The sequence below is a fragment of the Lepeophtheirus salmonis genome, chromosome 4 (assembly GCF_016086655.4).
Source record: "Lepeophtheirus salmonis chromosome 4, UVic_Lsal_1.4, whole genome shotgun sequence".
Lineage (NCBI taxonomy): Eukaryota > Metazoa > Arthropoda > Copepoda > Siphonostomatoida > Caligidae > Lepeophtheirus > Lepeophtheirus salmonis.
Genome location: NC_052134.2, coordinates 37,206,178 through 37,221,968, shown reverse-complemented (window position 1 = coordinate 37,221,968; position 15,791 = coordinate 37,206,178). Strand labels below are relative to the sequence as shown.

Genomic DNA, 15,791 nt, shown 5'->3' with positions numbered 1-15,791 from the left:
TCTTTTATGCAATATATATTTTAGATAACGTATTTTTAACCCTCAAATTTACATTGTGTAATTTTCATACATTTTTTTAGACTTAATTGTTTATCCCGGCAAAGCATAATTTATTATTTTTTTTATGCCAATAGGTATTGAATGAAACACAAGTCTTTTATTTTCTCAGTATAATATTATAATCTACATTTATTAAAACACAAAAAAATAGCATTAAATACTATAGTTTCCAACAAACCCAGTATAAGATTTTACACTTGTATACAAAAATGAAAATCTATTTTGGAGTTAGTTGATTACTAGAAATTCTACAAAATAAAGGCTATTTTGTGCGAACGTTTGTCTTAAAAGTTCGAAAAGGTCATATCACTGTGACTTAGCTTCACTATAAAATTACCCACAAAAAGAAAGCTAATCATTATTATATTCTTAACACAATTTCTTTGTTCTTTCAGATATGAATCAATTAATTCATTTACAACCTTATTATGAGTTATGATTATCTAAGGAAGGTATCTTGTAATAAAATCATATTTCACTATGAAAGAAGCTGAACAGTAAATACAGGTCCAATTGACCTAGACTGGATGATACGTGCAGTAAATTATCTGGTATTTTAATGGTTCAGAATATAATTTTTTTTCTATTGTTTATTTTGTCCATTGGCCCAATTCAACACCGCTTCTGCAAAAAAAACACGTGGGAAAGTCCATCATAGTTAAAATCCTTTGTAGGCCCAAAAATATATATTATTTCAATCCATGAAGTCAATGTCCTTAATTGTATTAATTAGCTCAATAGTAGTTTATACCCAGATAAACAAATACATTTAAATATGTAGAGAGCGGGAAAAAGAAAAATGATTTAGAGTAAAAAACCTTCAATATTCATAATTTCAAGGGCTGTATCAAGGTTGTCTAGGGATTACATACTACGGTTGAAATAAATCTCTTTTTTTTTTACTCCAGGTCAACGACTTCGTCTTAGAGTACGGAGTGTTGTTACCTCATTGTTGTTGTCTCAACATAGTACCTAGGTAGGGATATGGAGTACATACAATAAGTAGTAGACTGAACATTAGACTGTTCCGATTGCGGGTGAATATTTTGTTTTCTCCTACACAAAAACCTTTTCAACTGGGGGCAGTAAAAAAAAACACAACAGACTTTGGCAATATTTGAGATCTTTCAATCCATTTTTGGAGACGTAGAGGTCGTTATAATTTGAAAAATGGGATTTTTGGCTTGGGGTGCCAAATATCTATGAGTAAAATTTTGTAACTTTATATTTTTTAATCTTTGGGTTATCACTAAAAAATATTGTATACCTTGTTTTTAATCATTTAAGGGGTCTAAGATGATATGCCCCATGATTTGCAGTTTCCCTGCTTTATCAAACATATTGTTTAACTTTACCTAAGGTTAAATTTTGCTATGTTATGTTTGATACCATAGTGAAACTGCAAGTTATTGAGCTTATCGACGTTACAAAAGGCCAAAAAAATGACAAAATTTGTGCTCAAAAATCCTTTTTTTTTGTTGTTGAAATTATAATGAATTGAGAGGCTTCAAACTTTGTCAAAGTCAGTATTTTGATTGTTGTTCCTAGAAGAAAAAGCCTTTATGCGGGGAAAAATGAAACGGGACAGTCTACTTTACAGTCATTGAGCAATAGAGACTCTCGATGAAGTCATTGATCAAATGGATGATAAAATGGGAAGAAGAAGAAGAAAAAAAAACTTAAGAGATATTTATAAAATGAGTCTTCCCACCCTTTATAAAAAAACTTAGGCGTTGACTTTTCTTTCAAGGTCAGTTTCAACGGAAAGATATTATTATTATTATGTTGGTGGTGGTAGAAACGTGAGCCTGAACGTTGTAGACATAACTCTGGCTGATATATTATACTGCCTCTTTTGCTGCATTATCATGATAATTCGTTCTTGAGTATCCGTGTTTGTTCATCCAAAAGATAAACGAACAAGAACAGACAAATTGACTTTAAAGCAATTTTGTCAATCTTTGAAATTCAATTGCACCAAAGTAATGCTATATTATATGCTAGTTCTTCAGTATACAGAGTAGAATTGTAAGGCTTCCCAAAGCACGATGTAAGAAATATTATTCATATTACATATTGATAGTTTAAAAGGCTTCTTTCTTTCCTTTAACATAATTGGTTAATGTAGTCAACAAGTATATGTACAGCTTAAAATCTGTATTTCCCCTTACTATATGTATATCCATTCTCAGTGAATATCAGTTATACCCTATACCAAGATTAAAACATTTGTATACCTATGAATGTAAAGCCATATACTTAATAAACGTTCCAAAATTTTAAACTATCGCTTGGATGTCTCTTAAATCTTAAGAATGTACCATTATTCTACTTGAAAGTAAATACTACATATCAGTCAACAACGCCAATCAATCTTGACCATCAAGGATCTAATGTTTGAAAGAATAACCAATACTTTAATTTTGTCTAAATGAAGAATAATAGCAAAACATTATTGTGTTTGAAAGTGCCTACTAGTTCTTTTAATACACCAATTCAATTAGGAAACTGACGTAGATACTTTACTATAATATTAAGGAAAAGTGTATTTTCTCGAGAAGTAATAAAAAGTCCCATTTTCAGGACCGATACAATAAAGTACAATTCTATTGGTCCTGAATATAGGAAATAGCAGAATCGGTCGTGTACTGCCCAAATTTTAAATCATCCTCAACACGGTATCATTTTTACTGATGTTTTTTTTTTTTAATGTTTCTTAAATTGGTCAGATGAGGTTACACTGATTAAGTATATGTGAACAAGTGCTATTTTATTACAGTTACTTCATCTGGACCTGGAATTATTGATCGTGTTGTCCAATGAGCTACGGTAGTGGTTCACTAAGTGCGGTCGCGAGATGATTTCCAAAAAAGAAGAATATAATATCAGTGGCATCAAAACTTACATAATAATGAATGTACATACTTTTTATAATTCCTTTCGGGATCATTTTAAAAAGAATTTCCCAGAACATAATACTCTACAAGAGCATAACCATCTAATATCCTTTTACCACCACAGCTGATCATATGTAGAATACCATGGAAGAAGTGCTCATCCAATTTCATGTGAGCTAACACTAATAACAGATTTTCATTCAAAAACACTTGACAAATTTTGGCTTTCTGTGATGAATGAGTACCCTAAGTAGCTTTAGATTTACTTATACCATTTGGCTCAACTCATTTACAAACTATTTGCTTATCTTGAACAGTATTTTTTCACATACAGAAGCAGTCTAAATTTACAAAACAAGCAATTGTTTTGTAAATAAGAGAAGAAGTGTCAGACTTACCACAATAACACCCAAACAGAAAACAGATTATTATACAATTTTGACAGCCGTCTTTTAAGGTTGGTACTAACTGGAAATGAGGTGAATTAAAAAATAGCGCCGCCATCTATGTGTGAAGTCGGGGACATTTTAGCCTCAATGAAATGTGTAGGGGTAGCACATGGTCTAGCCACATATTTTAGTGGTCGAACTCAAAAAAAGTTCAACTGAGCTATGACACTCAACTGAAGTCCTCAGTTTATTTATTGAATTTGTTCATAGCCATTGGGACATAATATTTTTTATTTATGTTTTTTAAAGTATTTATTAGTCATTTAAGCATTTGATGTTTTTCCTGTCTTTACCTTTATTCTATCGTGCAACTTTTCATTTAAAAAAAGGAAGAAAAAGGCAAAAATTAGTTGGTAGTTAGCTAATTCTTCCAAAAGGTGAAATCATAATTCGATAACTGTTCACACCTTAAAATGATATAATTCAACCTATCAATGCTCAAACCATTGATTAGGAGAAAGGAAGCTTAAACTGCAACATTTGACACAAAAATACAGTGTTTATTCATGTGTTAGTAAAGTAACGGCATCATATATTTCCAAGATAGTTGTGGTAGATTGATAATGACGCCATTTAGCAAAAATTGTACCTTAAGATGGCTTTTGTATCAAATATGGACGCGTTCTTTAAATTTATGGTGGGGCTGGACGAGACTATAAAATATGGGGACTGGTGTCAACAAAGAGAATGAACAAAAATGATCTTGTTGTATATAAATACGATAGTGTGACCTAAAGCATTAAACCAAGTAGAGCATCGAAGGCTTACGTCATTATTAGCGAAAAAAAAAAATATCTTGGTCATTGTTTACTTTTTTTTTGTCCGCTAGAGGTATTATTATTTCAAGCATTTTGGAGAATTATTTCTTGTTCTCTCGTGAATGAGTAATTTACTGTTTGCTTGAACAATTATGGAGAAGGAATTATAGTTCAAAATGATTTTCACATACAGAATGGTCAGCAGGTTTCCAATTAGGAAGATATTTAAGATTTGATATCCATTTTTTTCTTCTTGCGACTTCTTTTGGATTTTTGGGAATGGGAAATTTAAAATTGTGAACGATTCCTTGAAGCTTTTGGAAATCTGACTCAGTTCTATTTTTGCATCCTTGGGCACTACAATGAACCATTATTTTGGAGTAATTTGTTTCAAATTTGCTTTATAATAATATGTAAATATAAAATATTTAAGATTAAGACTAGAATAAATTATATACGTATCATTACTCATTCATACTTATAACGTAGTACGTACAATAAGTTAATGAGTGACGTCATACAAAAGCGATATCTTGTGCAAAAATTACAACAAATATTGAGCATACTATTTCCTTAAGCTAACGGTGCTCGATGTGCTACTCGGTTTAATGTGTGACCATACTTGGATTTTCAAAAAAGAAGAGAGTAGTTTTTTTTTTTTTAAATGTATAACATATAAAGAAATTTATTCTTTTTTTAGATAATATATTTTATATAACATTTATTTTGGTGTTACTTAATTTTGCTTTCTAATTAAGTAGATAATCAACAGGTTTTTTAGGAATTTATAAAAAAAAACTTCCTCGAAAAAAGTGGACATGTAAAAGGCTTGTTCCATTCTGCATGGAAGTAAAGAGCTTCACTCGGTCCATTGTCAGTAGTAAGAACATTACTGGAGACTGTGACATCAAGGTGGGACTAGATGGAGGGAAGGTTTCCTCAAGGTTTGCCTCAGTGTGATACAGTAAGACAATTCTCTAGTAGGCCGATCCAGGGGCTTCAAAGACTCGGGAGTGAAGCGGTTGTTTTCATTGTGATGCTCCCCAATGTCCTAGAAACTCACAAAAACTTCCGTACCCTCATTTCTGCCGTAAGCTTCTCTTCTTTGAACTTCATTGCCTCGATGGATTTGAAGATATGCAATATCGTATTTCAGTCTTGCAGTTCTAAGGATCCTTGCTATGTCCGTGAGGCTTCCAATCCTTTCAAAAATACCAAACTCCCAAGAACTCTTGGTAGCTTCAAGGAGGTGTATAGGAGTTCAAGGAGAGATATTCTGTCCTCTCCAAAACCTGTATTAAGAGTTTTGGGAGATCCTACTCACGGATTGTTGCACTGGATATAATTCCAAAAATCCACATGATCTTGAGCCGTCTTGGTAATTTCTGTTTGAAGAAGGGAAGGGGACTCGCCTACTTCAGTGAATAGGATTGAATGGCATCTCATCATGCATTAACTCAGATCTTTACAGAGTGAAGAAGGTGACTTGGAATACTTGAATGGGGTTCTCAAAAAAATCGTCATGTTCAATAGTCAGAATTTGTTATTTAGTTTCTACTAGTCATTGAATACAAGTAATCAAATGTTCTAGAATACTCAGTCAAAATAAAATATTCCCAATAAGTATAAAATTTGTTATTAATTATTATATAATAATAAGGATAATACAAATCACAAAATAAAATTGAGTACTCAGCATAACAGTGCAAGAGATGGTTTATTGATGCATATACCTGAATGTGTGAGAATAATGCTAAATGTGGGCTTTTATATCAATTCTAAGATCAGAGAGTAATATCAACACGATAAGATCATAATAAGTGACAAACTATATAATCATATGGCGACAAGAAGCTTCGACAAATTGGAAAACTATTTTGTAAGCTGTTATTAGAAATTGCAAAGTTGACAACTATGATTCCTTGCCTGGAATATTTTATTCTCAACAGATTCTGAAAGCCAGTTGTCAGAGTTATTGAGTTTGGGGTGTTAATTTGATGGTTTATTTTTTTGCAAAACTATGCTGCTCCAGCTCACTGTGACAATAGAAGAAGTGCTCAAGGGATCAAATAAGATAGTGTAGTCCTGAGGTACTCCACCAAGTCTTTAATTAGATAGGGTAAGTATACAGTGCCGTAATCATCGGATGACCAGTGGAGCCGGAGCCCTTTATATATTTTTTTTTCATTGGTAGGATTAGTCGACCCGAATGAATAGTGAGTAATCCATATTCACTCAACTCACCACAACAGTGCCCTGAATATAGCACTGGTATAAGTACAAGGCTGATTCTCCACTCTCTGTAGAACAGCTCCACTGATGAGGAGGAGACGAAAGATGGAGTGTATCCTGAGTCGTGACTGCATTTTCACTTTTACAAACTATAAACCATGTAACCGGTTTTTTTTAGAAAATCATCACTATCATCGTCGTTTTCAACAGAAATGAGAGAAAACTCGGCTTGTAATTAATTTTGCGAGATTGTTGCAATATGTATGTACCTCTCATTTTCCTTTCCCTTACTTACTATCCATCATTTGACATTGTTGAAGTAACTAGTATGTAGCTAGTAGCGCAAAGGGATATCACTGGAACTGCGTGCATGCAGCAGCTGAATTTTGAAAAACGAAAGTACAGGTACACCTCCTTGCCTCCTTAAGCATGCAACATGTTACTTTTGTTATCGTAGAGCGTACGTATGAAGTACGAGTGTCATCCTATGTTTTTGTTATGTGACTCGAAGTACATTTATACTACGGAATACATAACAATTGTTAATAAAGAATAATATGAATAATAATAATATATCTATATGAAATGTAATAATAAAATGTAAGAAAAGAGTGCGAGGAGGGAGTATGACGTCATTGACCTTGTTTATACAGGTTTGTGAGGCATGCGAAGAGTACAACTACTACGTCTATTACTACTAATAAAATGATAGAAGGCGGCGTGTGGAACTTAGTATTGGTACTCTCAAGGTTTACATAGGATTTAAACTTTTGAAATTAGTTGTGAGAGGTAGTTCCTGATGTAAGCACGTCGTCCCCTTCCTTCACCTTATTCAATTCTTTTTAATTTATTTACAAATTCTTCACTCTAAGGAAAAAGTTTTTTGTTTCGAAAAAAGTTTTCGCTGAATTTTAATTTATATTTATACATATAAAACAACCCAAAAAAAAAATCAATAATTCAACGACAGTAGTGTAGTATACGAGTATTTATACCTATACCTACAAATCTCCTCCCGGCTTACATCGGTTATTTATCCACAAAATAATTATCCCACTTTTACACACTTAATTCTTACTACAAGAAAGTTTCTTGTTCTTGTTCTATTCTCGGGGTGTTTATTTTTATAATCATAGTATATTTTAAGGCCCCCTGAAATTGACTGCCATTGTTTTATTTATATAATTTATTTTTACTTCAACTCATCCCTAAGTAATCCTTAGAGTAATAATCAGAGAGGCATTTAATATTTGCAATTTCTTTTTTGTTCCCTATTCACTCACTACAGTTTCTTAAGTTACATACGTATAATCACGAAGAAGTGCTGTTCAACAAAAAGAATAAATATTTTTGAGCTGTGATAATAAGTTACACTACACATAATTTATAATTTCTTTCTACTTGAAAAATTCATAAGGTAAGTTGTTCCTTGATTTAATTTCATAATATTGTGTTCTTAGTAGTTCTGTTGTTTGGAATAAAAGAGAAATCTGCTTCAAGTGAATACATTCAATATTATTAGTTCCTTGCTTAGTTTTGTAGTGCTACTATCATCTATGTTATTATACATAAGTCTACAGTTCTATTCTTTCTGCCTGTCATTTTTTTTTCTTTTCTCCCAAACTGATTACAAAAATTCACAATAATTTTCTATTTGAATTTTGTTTTTGTTCACAAATATGAATATATTTATATATATATGTATATACTTTGTCTTTGTAGAAAATGGCTTTTTACTCTCAATTCCCAGCAATCTACGCCTATCATCCCATGGCATTCCCAACTAATCAAGACTTTTACGCCATGTATCCCGGCTCCAATGGCTCTGACCCTCTCTTTTACGATCCACATCACGCCAATTCTAATCCTCACAAGAATTACTCCACTAATAAAGCAGGAGCTAATCGAAAGGAATCAACCGATTCAGGTATATCTGCAGTGAGTCGCAAGACGTCAAACACATCCACCATTTCCAATTCATCTGTCATTCCGGAGGAAAAGTTGGAATCGAAGAAAGAGGAGGAGGAGACTCCATATGTCGTTCCAGATGATGATTTGTGTGAAAAAATTGTTCAACAGGTAGAATTTTACTTTTCGGATGCCAATATCACGAAGGATAAATTTCTCCTTAAACATGTGAAAAGAAACAAGGAGGGATTCGTGTCTCTCAAGCTCATCAGCTCCTTTAAAAGGGTCAAGCACCTTTCCAAGGATTGGAGACAAGTGGCTGAGGCTATCGAAAGGAAGTCTGATAAATTGGAGGTTAATGATCTTAAAACTAAAGTTCGTCGATTGGCTGAACTTCCTGAATATGATGAAACAACACCCTCTCGTACTGTTGTTGCTCTTAATCTTCCATTAGAGAGACCCACCATTGAGGGAGTTGCTGAAATTTTTTCCAAGGTCGGTGACATTGTTTTGATTCGTATTCTTCGTCCTGGAAATCCCATTCCTGCTGACATCAAGCCTTTTGTGAATAAGCATCCAGAAATGATCGCTAAGGTTACAGCTCTTGTTGAGTTCGAAAGAACAGAGTTTGCATTAAGAGCTGTCAAAGATCTCAGCACTGGAGAGGATGTTGAAGATGGTATGAAGGTGATGGAATTGATTCCTGCACCCTCCAAGAGTCAAAAGAATAAGAAAGCAGAGAGTAAGGCATCTAAGCAAGTGTCTAACAACTCTGGAACTATTCCTACTCGTCGATCCTCCTATGCTGGACAACAGCATCAAAATCAAAATCAAGCATTTACAAACGGAAACACTATTCGTAACAGAAGGATTTCTCTGTATCATAACATGAAATTTGAAGAGATGCCTAATCAAATGACGGATAATCATGGAAACAAGCCTGGTCTTAATCCCAATGCCCCAACATTTCAAATGCAGAGACGTATCTCTCGTCCGCATATGATCCATCCCTTCGAAATGCTTCAAATGCAACATCAACAGGTTGCAGCTGCTGCAATGGCCGCTATGCATTCTCCAGCTTCTCCATGGCTTCAAAGACGTATGATGAACGAAGTAGCCTCCTCTGGACTTGCTCTTCCTCCTAACGTCGTTCGACTTCCTCGTGGGCCCACTAAGGGCACAAAGGGGTTCCACAACTGGTGTCGTTCCCGAATGACCTCTTCCCCTCCAGCAACTTCAGTATCTCCTGTAGTAGGAGGTGAGAACAGCAACACTAATGCAGCAGAGAAAAAAAACCATGCTGTTCCCATTGTTAATCCAGTAGAGATCCAAGATGAAATTGTTGAGGAGGATTCCAAGTCTGAATTGGTTGCATCAACATCCAATGAATCACCACCACCACCACCACAATCCCAGTTACAAACAGAACAGGCGCTTCTTCCTCCTCTTCCAAGAATCATCATTGATAACACCAATGAAGATGATGACGATTCCGGAAATGAAGATGACGGATTTTCCGATCCTGATGAACGTAGACAAGGAGAATTCAATGAAAGAACCCGTTAAACTTTGTTAGAAATAATCTAAGTAGAAGGAAATCAAGACATATTTTTTTTCTTTCTAGTCAAACTATCCATGTATTTCATTTTTTTTTTTTTTACAAAAAATGGAAATGAAAAATAAAATAAAAAAACCATTATTATTTTCATTGCACCTTCTAAGACTAGAGATATTGTACATACATAAACATAAGCATGATAAAACCCCTCTTATGATGTTTATACATATACGTATCATAATTCCGTCCCTGTCCAGACCATCACCATAGCATGTGTTACCAATATTTTTTAACAAAAAATTAAAACACATTTATTTAATTATTACCGAATTTATTTATTCAATTATTATTTATCTCATAATATTATTTATTATATTTCTTTCTTGGTGATGGGTTTCCCCCATAACATGTTCTCCCTTTCATATAACAGTTAAGTTTTTTTTTTTTTTTAAATATCCTTTTTACGCCCCTTATTTTATTTTTTTCTAAAAAAAACGTACAAAAAAATATATATATTTAAAAGCCCAATCAATATGTATATAATATAACATATCCATTATGTCCTCAGTGAGATCCGTCTCTTTATTATTACTATTATATTAAATTATTTTTTTGTTATTCATTGATGTATGTATTTTTGTTTGTAATGCCTCGGTACATATTTATTAATTTAAAAAAGACAAATCACATTTTTCAAAAAGTGATTCTTTTTGTGAAAATGATTATTATTACTATTTATCAATATAGTTTAAGAAATATCCATTTTTTCTCCGTTAAAAAGTATTCTATATTATCGTATAAATATTATATATTATACAAACATATTTATCAGTTTATTTATATATACATCTACATATATTAAATATATTATTATCTTCAAATTTAATAATTTATCCCAAGGCACTGTCCTTGTTGTTTCTTTGTTTTTCTTATGTTTCATTCATCCTCGTATTTATAATTTACTACCTAGCTGGTTAATTATAATTATATGTAACATGTATGTATAACAATTCGTTCTATTCGAGCTTCCAATGACAAGTTAGTCTAGCAGGGGTGGTTTTAGAGGGTAAGCCCTCAACGGCTTGCCCTTGAGATAGGTCCAGCGCTGGATACAATCTTTATAATAACGTAGTAAGAAAAAAATTATATAAAATCACACGTCATACGATAAATGTTATGAAAATTTGAGATATTATATTTTTTTCTTATAAAATAAATCAAGAAAAGGCTTCCACTCATTTATCTCTATCCCTGATCACGTTAAACCCGGCCTTAGGTGCAAAGGTAGGGACTTTTAATCAAAAGTTAAGACCTGCAACATAATTTGGACTCGAAACTCATTTCAATTTTTCTACGGTATAAAAAGTACTCATTAAATTAAACTTGAAGAAAGTTCAAGGACTTGAGTTGTGAGCAAATACTTGATACTTAACTTGGTCTTGCATTATTAGGACTTTTTCTCAACCTGTGCAAGGATGTTCGCAACCAAAATTCTGCCGACGCCCCATTATATGCATGATATTCATTTTGTGTCTTAAACAATATATACGATAATTTTACTCTCAAGTCATGGGTTGAATCATTCATATGTATGAACGTAGTAATGAAAATATATGTTATATTATTCGATTCAGAATTATGTTAAAGAAGCAACAATTATTGAAAAGGTTGTCACATATGCATAAAATTGTTCGCATTGATGGAACCTATTTATCACTACAGGGTGGTGGGGGCCTCAAGGAAGGGTTATAGTTGCTTCTTTTATTATAAATATTGCAAAGGCAAAAAAGCATGTAGATAAAATAAAGAATATGCAATCCATGAGCTAGAAGTCCCAAAATGTAGTTTGTTTGGGCCTGCTTCTAGAAAGTAAGAGTACTAATTAGCTTATAACTACTTTTAAAATATTATTCTCTATGTAATATGAACATAAAATTAGGCATGCTCCTTGTTGCCAGAAATCAAAGAGGGTGGACTACATATTTATGGTACGAGTAGGTATATAGTTATGTGTGTAAACAGATATACAAAAGTCTCAAAACACTTCCTGAAATGAGTATGATTTGAATCAACAATAATGCCCTCCCTTCTAGGTATTTAAGCCCAAAATATATTGCTATTGCGTATGTATCCATAGTATGTAGTTGAAGTAGATTCAAACCGTAATGACCTTGATGCGTCGGCGAGTACGCATTTGTACCCTTTCATTTTTTGGATTGACCTTGAGCCATGGTACTGGAAAGGGGGCGGGGACGTATCTGACGCACTGCAATTATCATAATATATAATGATGACTCGGGGTAAAATTAACTATTTTGTTGTATGCAAATCCGATGGGAACTTTTTTTATGCATCCTACAACACGACAATAATTGATACGCATTGGATACCTATAAATAATTTGTAAAAAAAAATTATAAATATGTATTCAAAATGTAGTATCTTTTTATACTACTTCAGAAAAAAGAAGACAGCCTTTTGCTCTCCAAGGTTATCCTCCTTTTTTCTCTCTCTTGACTTTTGTTCATCAATGGTTGTATTTTTTGTGAATGGTTTAACTTCCTGGTTCTTTGTGCATTTAAGGATAACTTTGACAGGGGTTACAATATAATCCACTACATAATATTTATAGTCTACAGTTCAAAACCTTTGTATTCTAGCAATCTCAAATATATTTTGGCAAATCGTTTATGTATTTAATAAATACATTCAACTTCCTATTGTCCTTAACATTCAATAGCTACTTTCTCTAGATATGATAGTTAGCGGCAGTATTAATAGAATTAATGTTTAGCACGCCATTATCTGACTAAAATATAGATTTACAATGTATTTTTGTCAGTTGTCAATTTTTGTGATTATTTTCCCCCTAACTGTTTTCTGTGCGTTGATTGGTTGAATTTGAATTAGCTCTTGCTAAGCTTTGACTGTTTGAGCAAAGGTAAAAAAGTGATAATTTTTATAATAGGAACGACATGACGTTCAACATTTGCAACATCTCTCATAAATTTGATTCTATATGCGTCTATTTTGATCATTTTTTATAAATACGATTCTATATATGTATATATTTAGAACATTTTAGAACAAATCCCCTTACCCAACTTCTACCCTCTACATCTGTATGAATCCTTTTCAATCCTTAAAAAGGGGCCCTTCTTCTTCTTCATCGGGCTCGCATTCACAAAAGAGCATCAAGGTACAAGTACAAATACAAAAGACACGGAAGTAAATCCTTTTTCCCTTCCGGCACAATTCTAGATTTACGTATGTACATTGAGTTCTCATGAATAATTGTAATACTATGCTACATATATTGATACACAGTACACTCACCGCATTTATAATGCCTATACCTTCAATCTATATTCAGTATGATCCACTCCTATTTCATTCACTCTATTTATTCATGAAGTGTCGATGTATCTCATGACTAGCTATTTACTACTTTTATTAAAGCTAGGTATTTTTGACTTTCATTCGTTTATACATAAATGACATCGTTATCTCTGTTCGAAAAGACAAAGAGAGAGAAAAATGGCCCCAAATCAATTGAGAATATTTAGCCAATTCTTTCCAACCCTAATGGAATTGCATTCATTCAATCGTAAAGGTGCTACTTAGCTAACACAAAAATATACCGTCCATTTTGTTGTTAGCTGTTGATATTTTTGTTTCTTTTTTACTAATCAGTGTTGTGAATATTGATTGGTTGAATTATAATTACCTTTTTTTTAGTTTTGAACAATTATTAACTAGTTAGCTAAAGAATTGGCTGTCTACCACATGAATTTGGACCTTTTCTCCATATATCTTTAGGAGGAAAGGTTGTGTGCTTAAATAATGTTAACAACCTAAAGTATGTAGAAAATTGATCACAACTTTTTGTAAGAGGTTAATTCGAGGTCAACTGAACAACGAACAGAACACTGATAAACACAGTGCTATCTTACTAACACAGATATGTACCTTGTTTTACTTTGTCAACTGTCAATGTTTCTTCTCCCCACCCCCAGTCAATGTTCTGAACGTTTGATTGTTTGAATTATACTTATACCTTGTTAAGTTGTGAATAATTTCCACCAATTATCTAATAATAGTTCTACAGTTGGTAAGCATGGCTAACCACCAACTGATTTTGAGCCTTTTTTATTTTTGGAAAAAATGTTGCGGGATAAAATAAAGATAACGATGCGTCAGATACGTAGAAAAGTTTACAACTGACGAAATATAGGACTTTGTCTGTTTATGAGATAAAAAGCAAATCTTTACAAGTTGTAATTTCCAAGTATCCTAGCTTCTAATTTAATTAAAAGAATAGCTATTTTAGTTAATCATAACTACTATTCATTAGGGATCCATTAATATTACTTTTTTTATGCATTGTACGTTTTTGAATGATATTACTATTGTCCCTTAAATATTTTAATACAATTCAAAAGCACAGAGTAATAAATTATATTATAAATAATAAATCGATACGGACGTGTCCCAGTGAAGGGGCTTGGGGTTTCCCTCATAAAAGTATAGATTTATATACCTAAATATAATTAGAACTTATATGACATTTTATTATATCCTTTTTTTATCATCCCGGATGATACACTAGGAGCTGGTTATTGTCATTCAATGGAGAAGTTATTAATAGCTTTTTTGAAAATAGTAAAGCTGAATTGAAGAAAATTGAAAGTATGGGTACGGCTGAAAGTTCAAATTTTATTATGTTTAAAAAAAAAAAAAAGGACAATTCAATATGCAAAAATATGTATCATGATGATGATAAAAACTGACAACATTATATGACAACACAGAGAAACACCTTTGATATATTAAAGAGGCCAATTTGAACAAAATGACTTAATAGGGACCCAATAAAATTATAGTCATTGTGTTGTGAAACTAAGTCTTTTAATGAAATCGTTGAACTAACCTTTAATATTGATACGATGAAGACTTGAGAGCCTAATTTAAATTCTCTGAACGGATAAAAATATTTTTTAAAACTTTATTCACTTGATGTTGACTTACAGATGGATTTATATAAAATAATAAATAGATATCAACTCATTAGAATCTGCATTTCACATTTGTGCTTCTTCATTGCCTAAATTTGATTGTAATTTTTTGTAGTGTTCTAATGAGACATATTATCGTCTTTTATATGATACTGATGGTCTATAATTTATGGAAGGTTCTACCGAGAATGACAAATAATATTCAGATTCTTTAAAATAAATATTACGAAAATCACTCAGTAAATTAATTTTCAATGACTCTATTTTCTTTTAATGTACATACATATGACTAATGACTTCAATTTCAAGGATGAGACTGTAAAAGTGGAATAAATTTTGTTAAATTTATGAAAATATGGAGTTTTTAAGTTTTAAATTATAAAAGAGTTTGAAAACACGAGTAGAGAATACTTGATTAAATCAGGGATTCTGAGAATCAGTAGGCATTTATTTAGCAATAGAGTTTATCAAGGTCATAATGAAGTTTATTATTATATATATAAAACATCAATAAAATTCGCCAGAAATTGTCTTTTTTTTTTAAATTGGATTAAAAAAAGTTTCTGGCAAAAAATTATATGTTCACTCAATAAAAAAAAAACACACCTAGGGGCTCCTCAGTGATGATGAAAAAGTTAGAAATCACTGCTGTGTTGTTCAATATACTGATATTACATTGATACCATGTTACTGACGTATTTACAATAGTACTGTACTAAATTGATTTAAAATTTAAAACAGACCCTTCAATGACGTAGCCCTTCAGATTTATGACCCTATCCCAACTGCAAAACAAGGTTATCCTTTGAAAAAAAAAAGAGAAGTCAAAAACAATAATATTCTTTAATTAAGAAAAGTTATAATATTTATGATGTAGCCCTCACCCAAGAAATAAATTCTGCAAATGCTCCTCT

The 15,791-nt window shown here is 32.2% G+C and overlaps 1 protein-coding gene and 1 long non-coding RNA gene across 2 annotated transcripts; one reads left to right on the top strand and one right to left on the bottom strand.

Moving 5' to 3' along the window:
* Window positions 1-4,884: 4,884 nt before the first annotated feature.
* On the bottom strand, window positions 4,885-6,446 carry LOC139905209 (uncharacterized). The gene is made up of 2 exons (XR_011779803.1): window positions 6,409-6,446; window positions 4,885-6,331 (listed from the first exon to the last, which is right to left on the bottom strand). It is a non-coding gene; the product is annotated as an uncharacterized lncRNA (long non-coding RNA).
* A 672-nt stretch (window positions 6,447-7,118) lies between these two features.
* Achl (La ribonucleoprotein translational regulator Achilles) lies at window positions 7,119-10,012 on the top strand. Its single transcript, XM_040710035.2, has 2 exons — window positions 7,119-7,813; window positions 8,119-10,012. Exon 2 carries the CDS (start codon window positions 8,122-8,124, stop codon window positions 9,868-9,870), a length of 1,749 nt encoding a protein of 582 aa, XP_040565969.1. The 5' UTR covers window positions 7,119-7,813; window positions 8,119-8,121; the 3' UTR covers window positions 9,871-10,012.
* The last annotated feature ends 5,779 nt before the right edge of the window (window positions 10,013-15,791 follow it).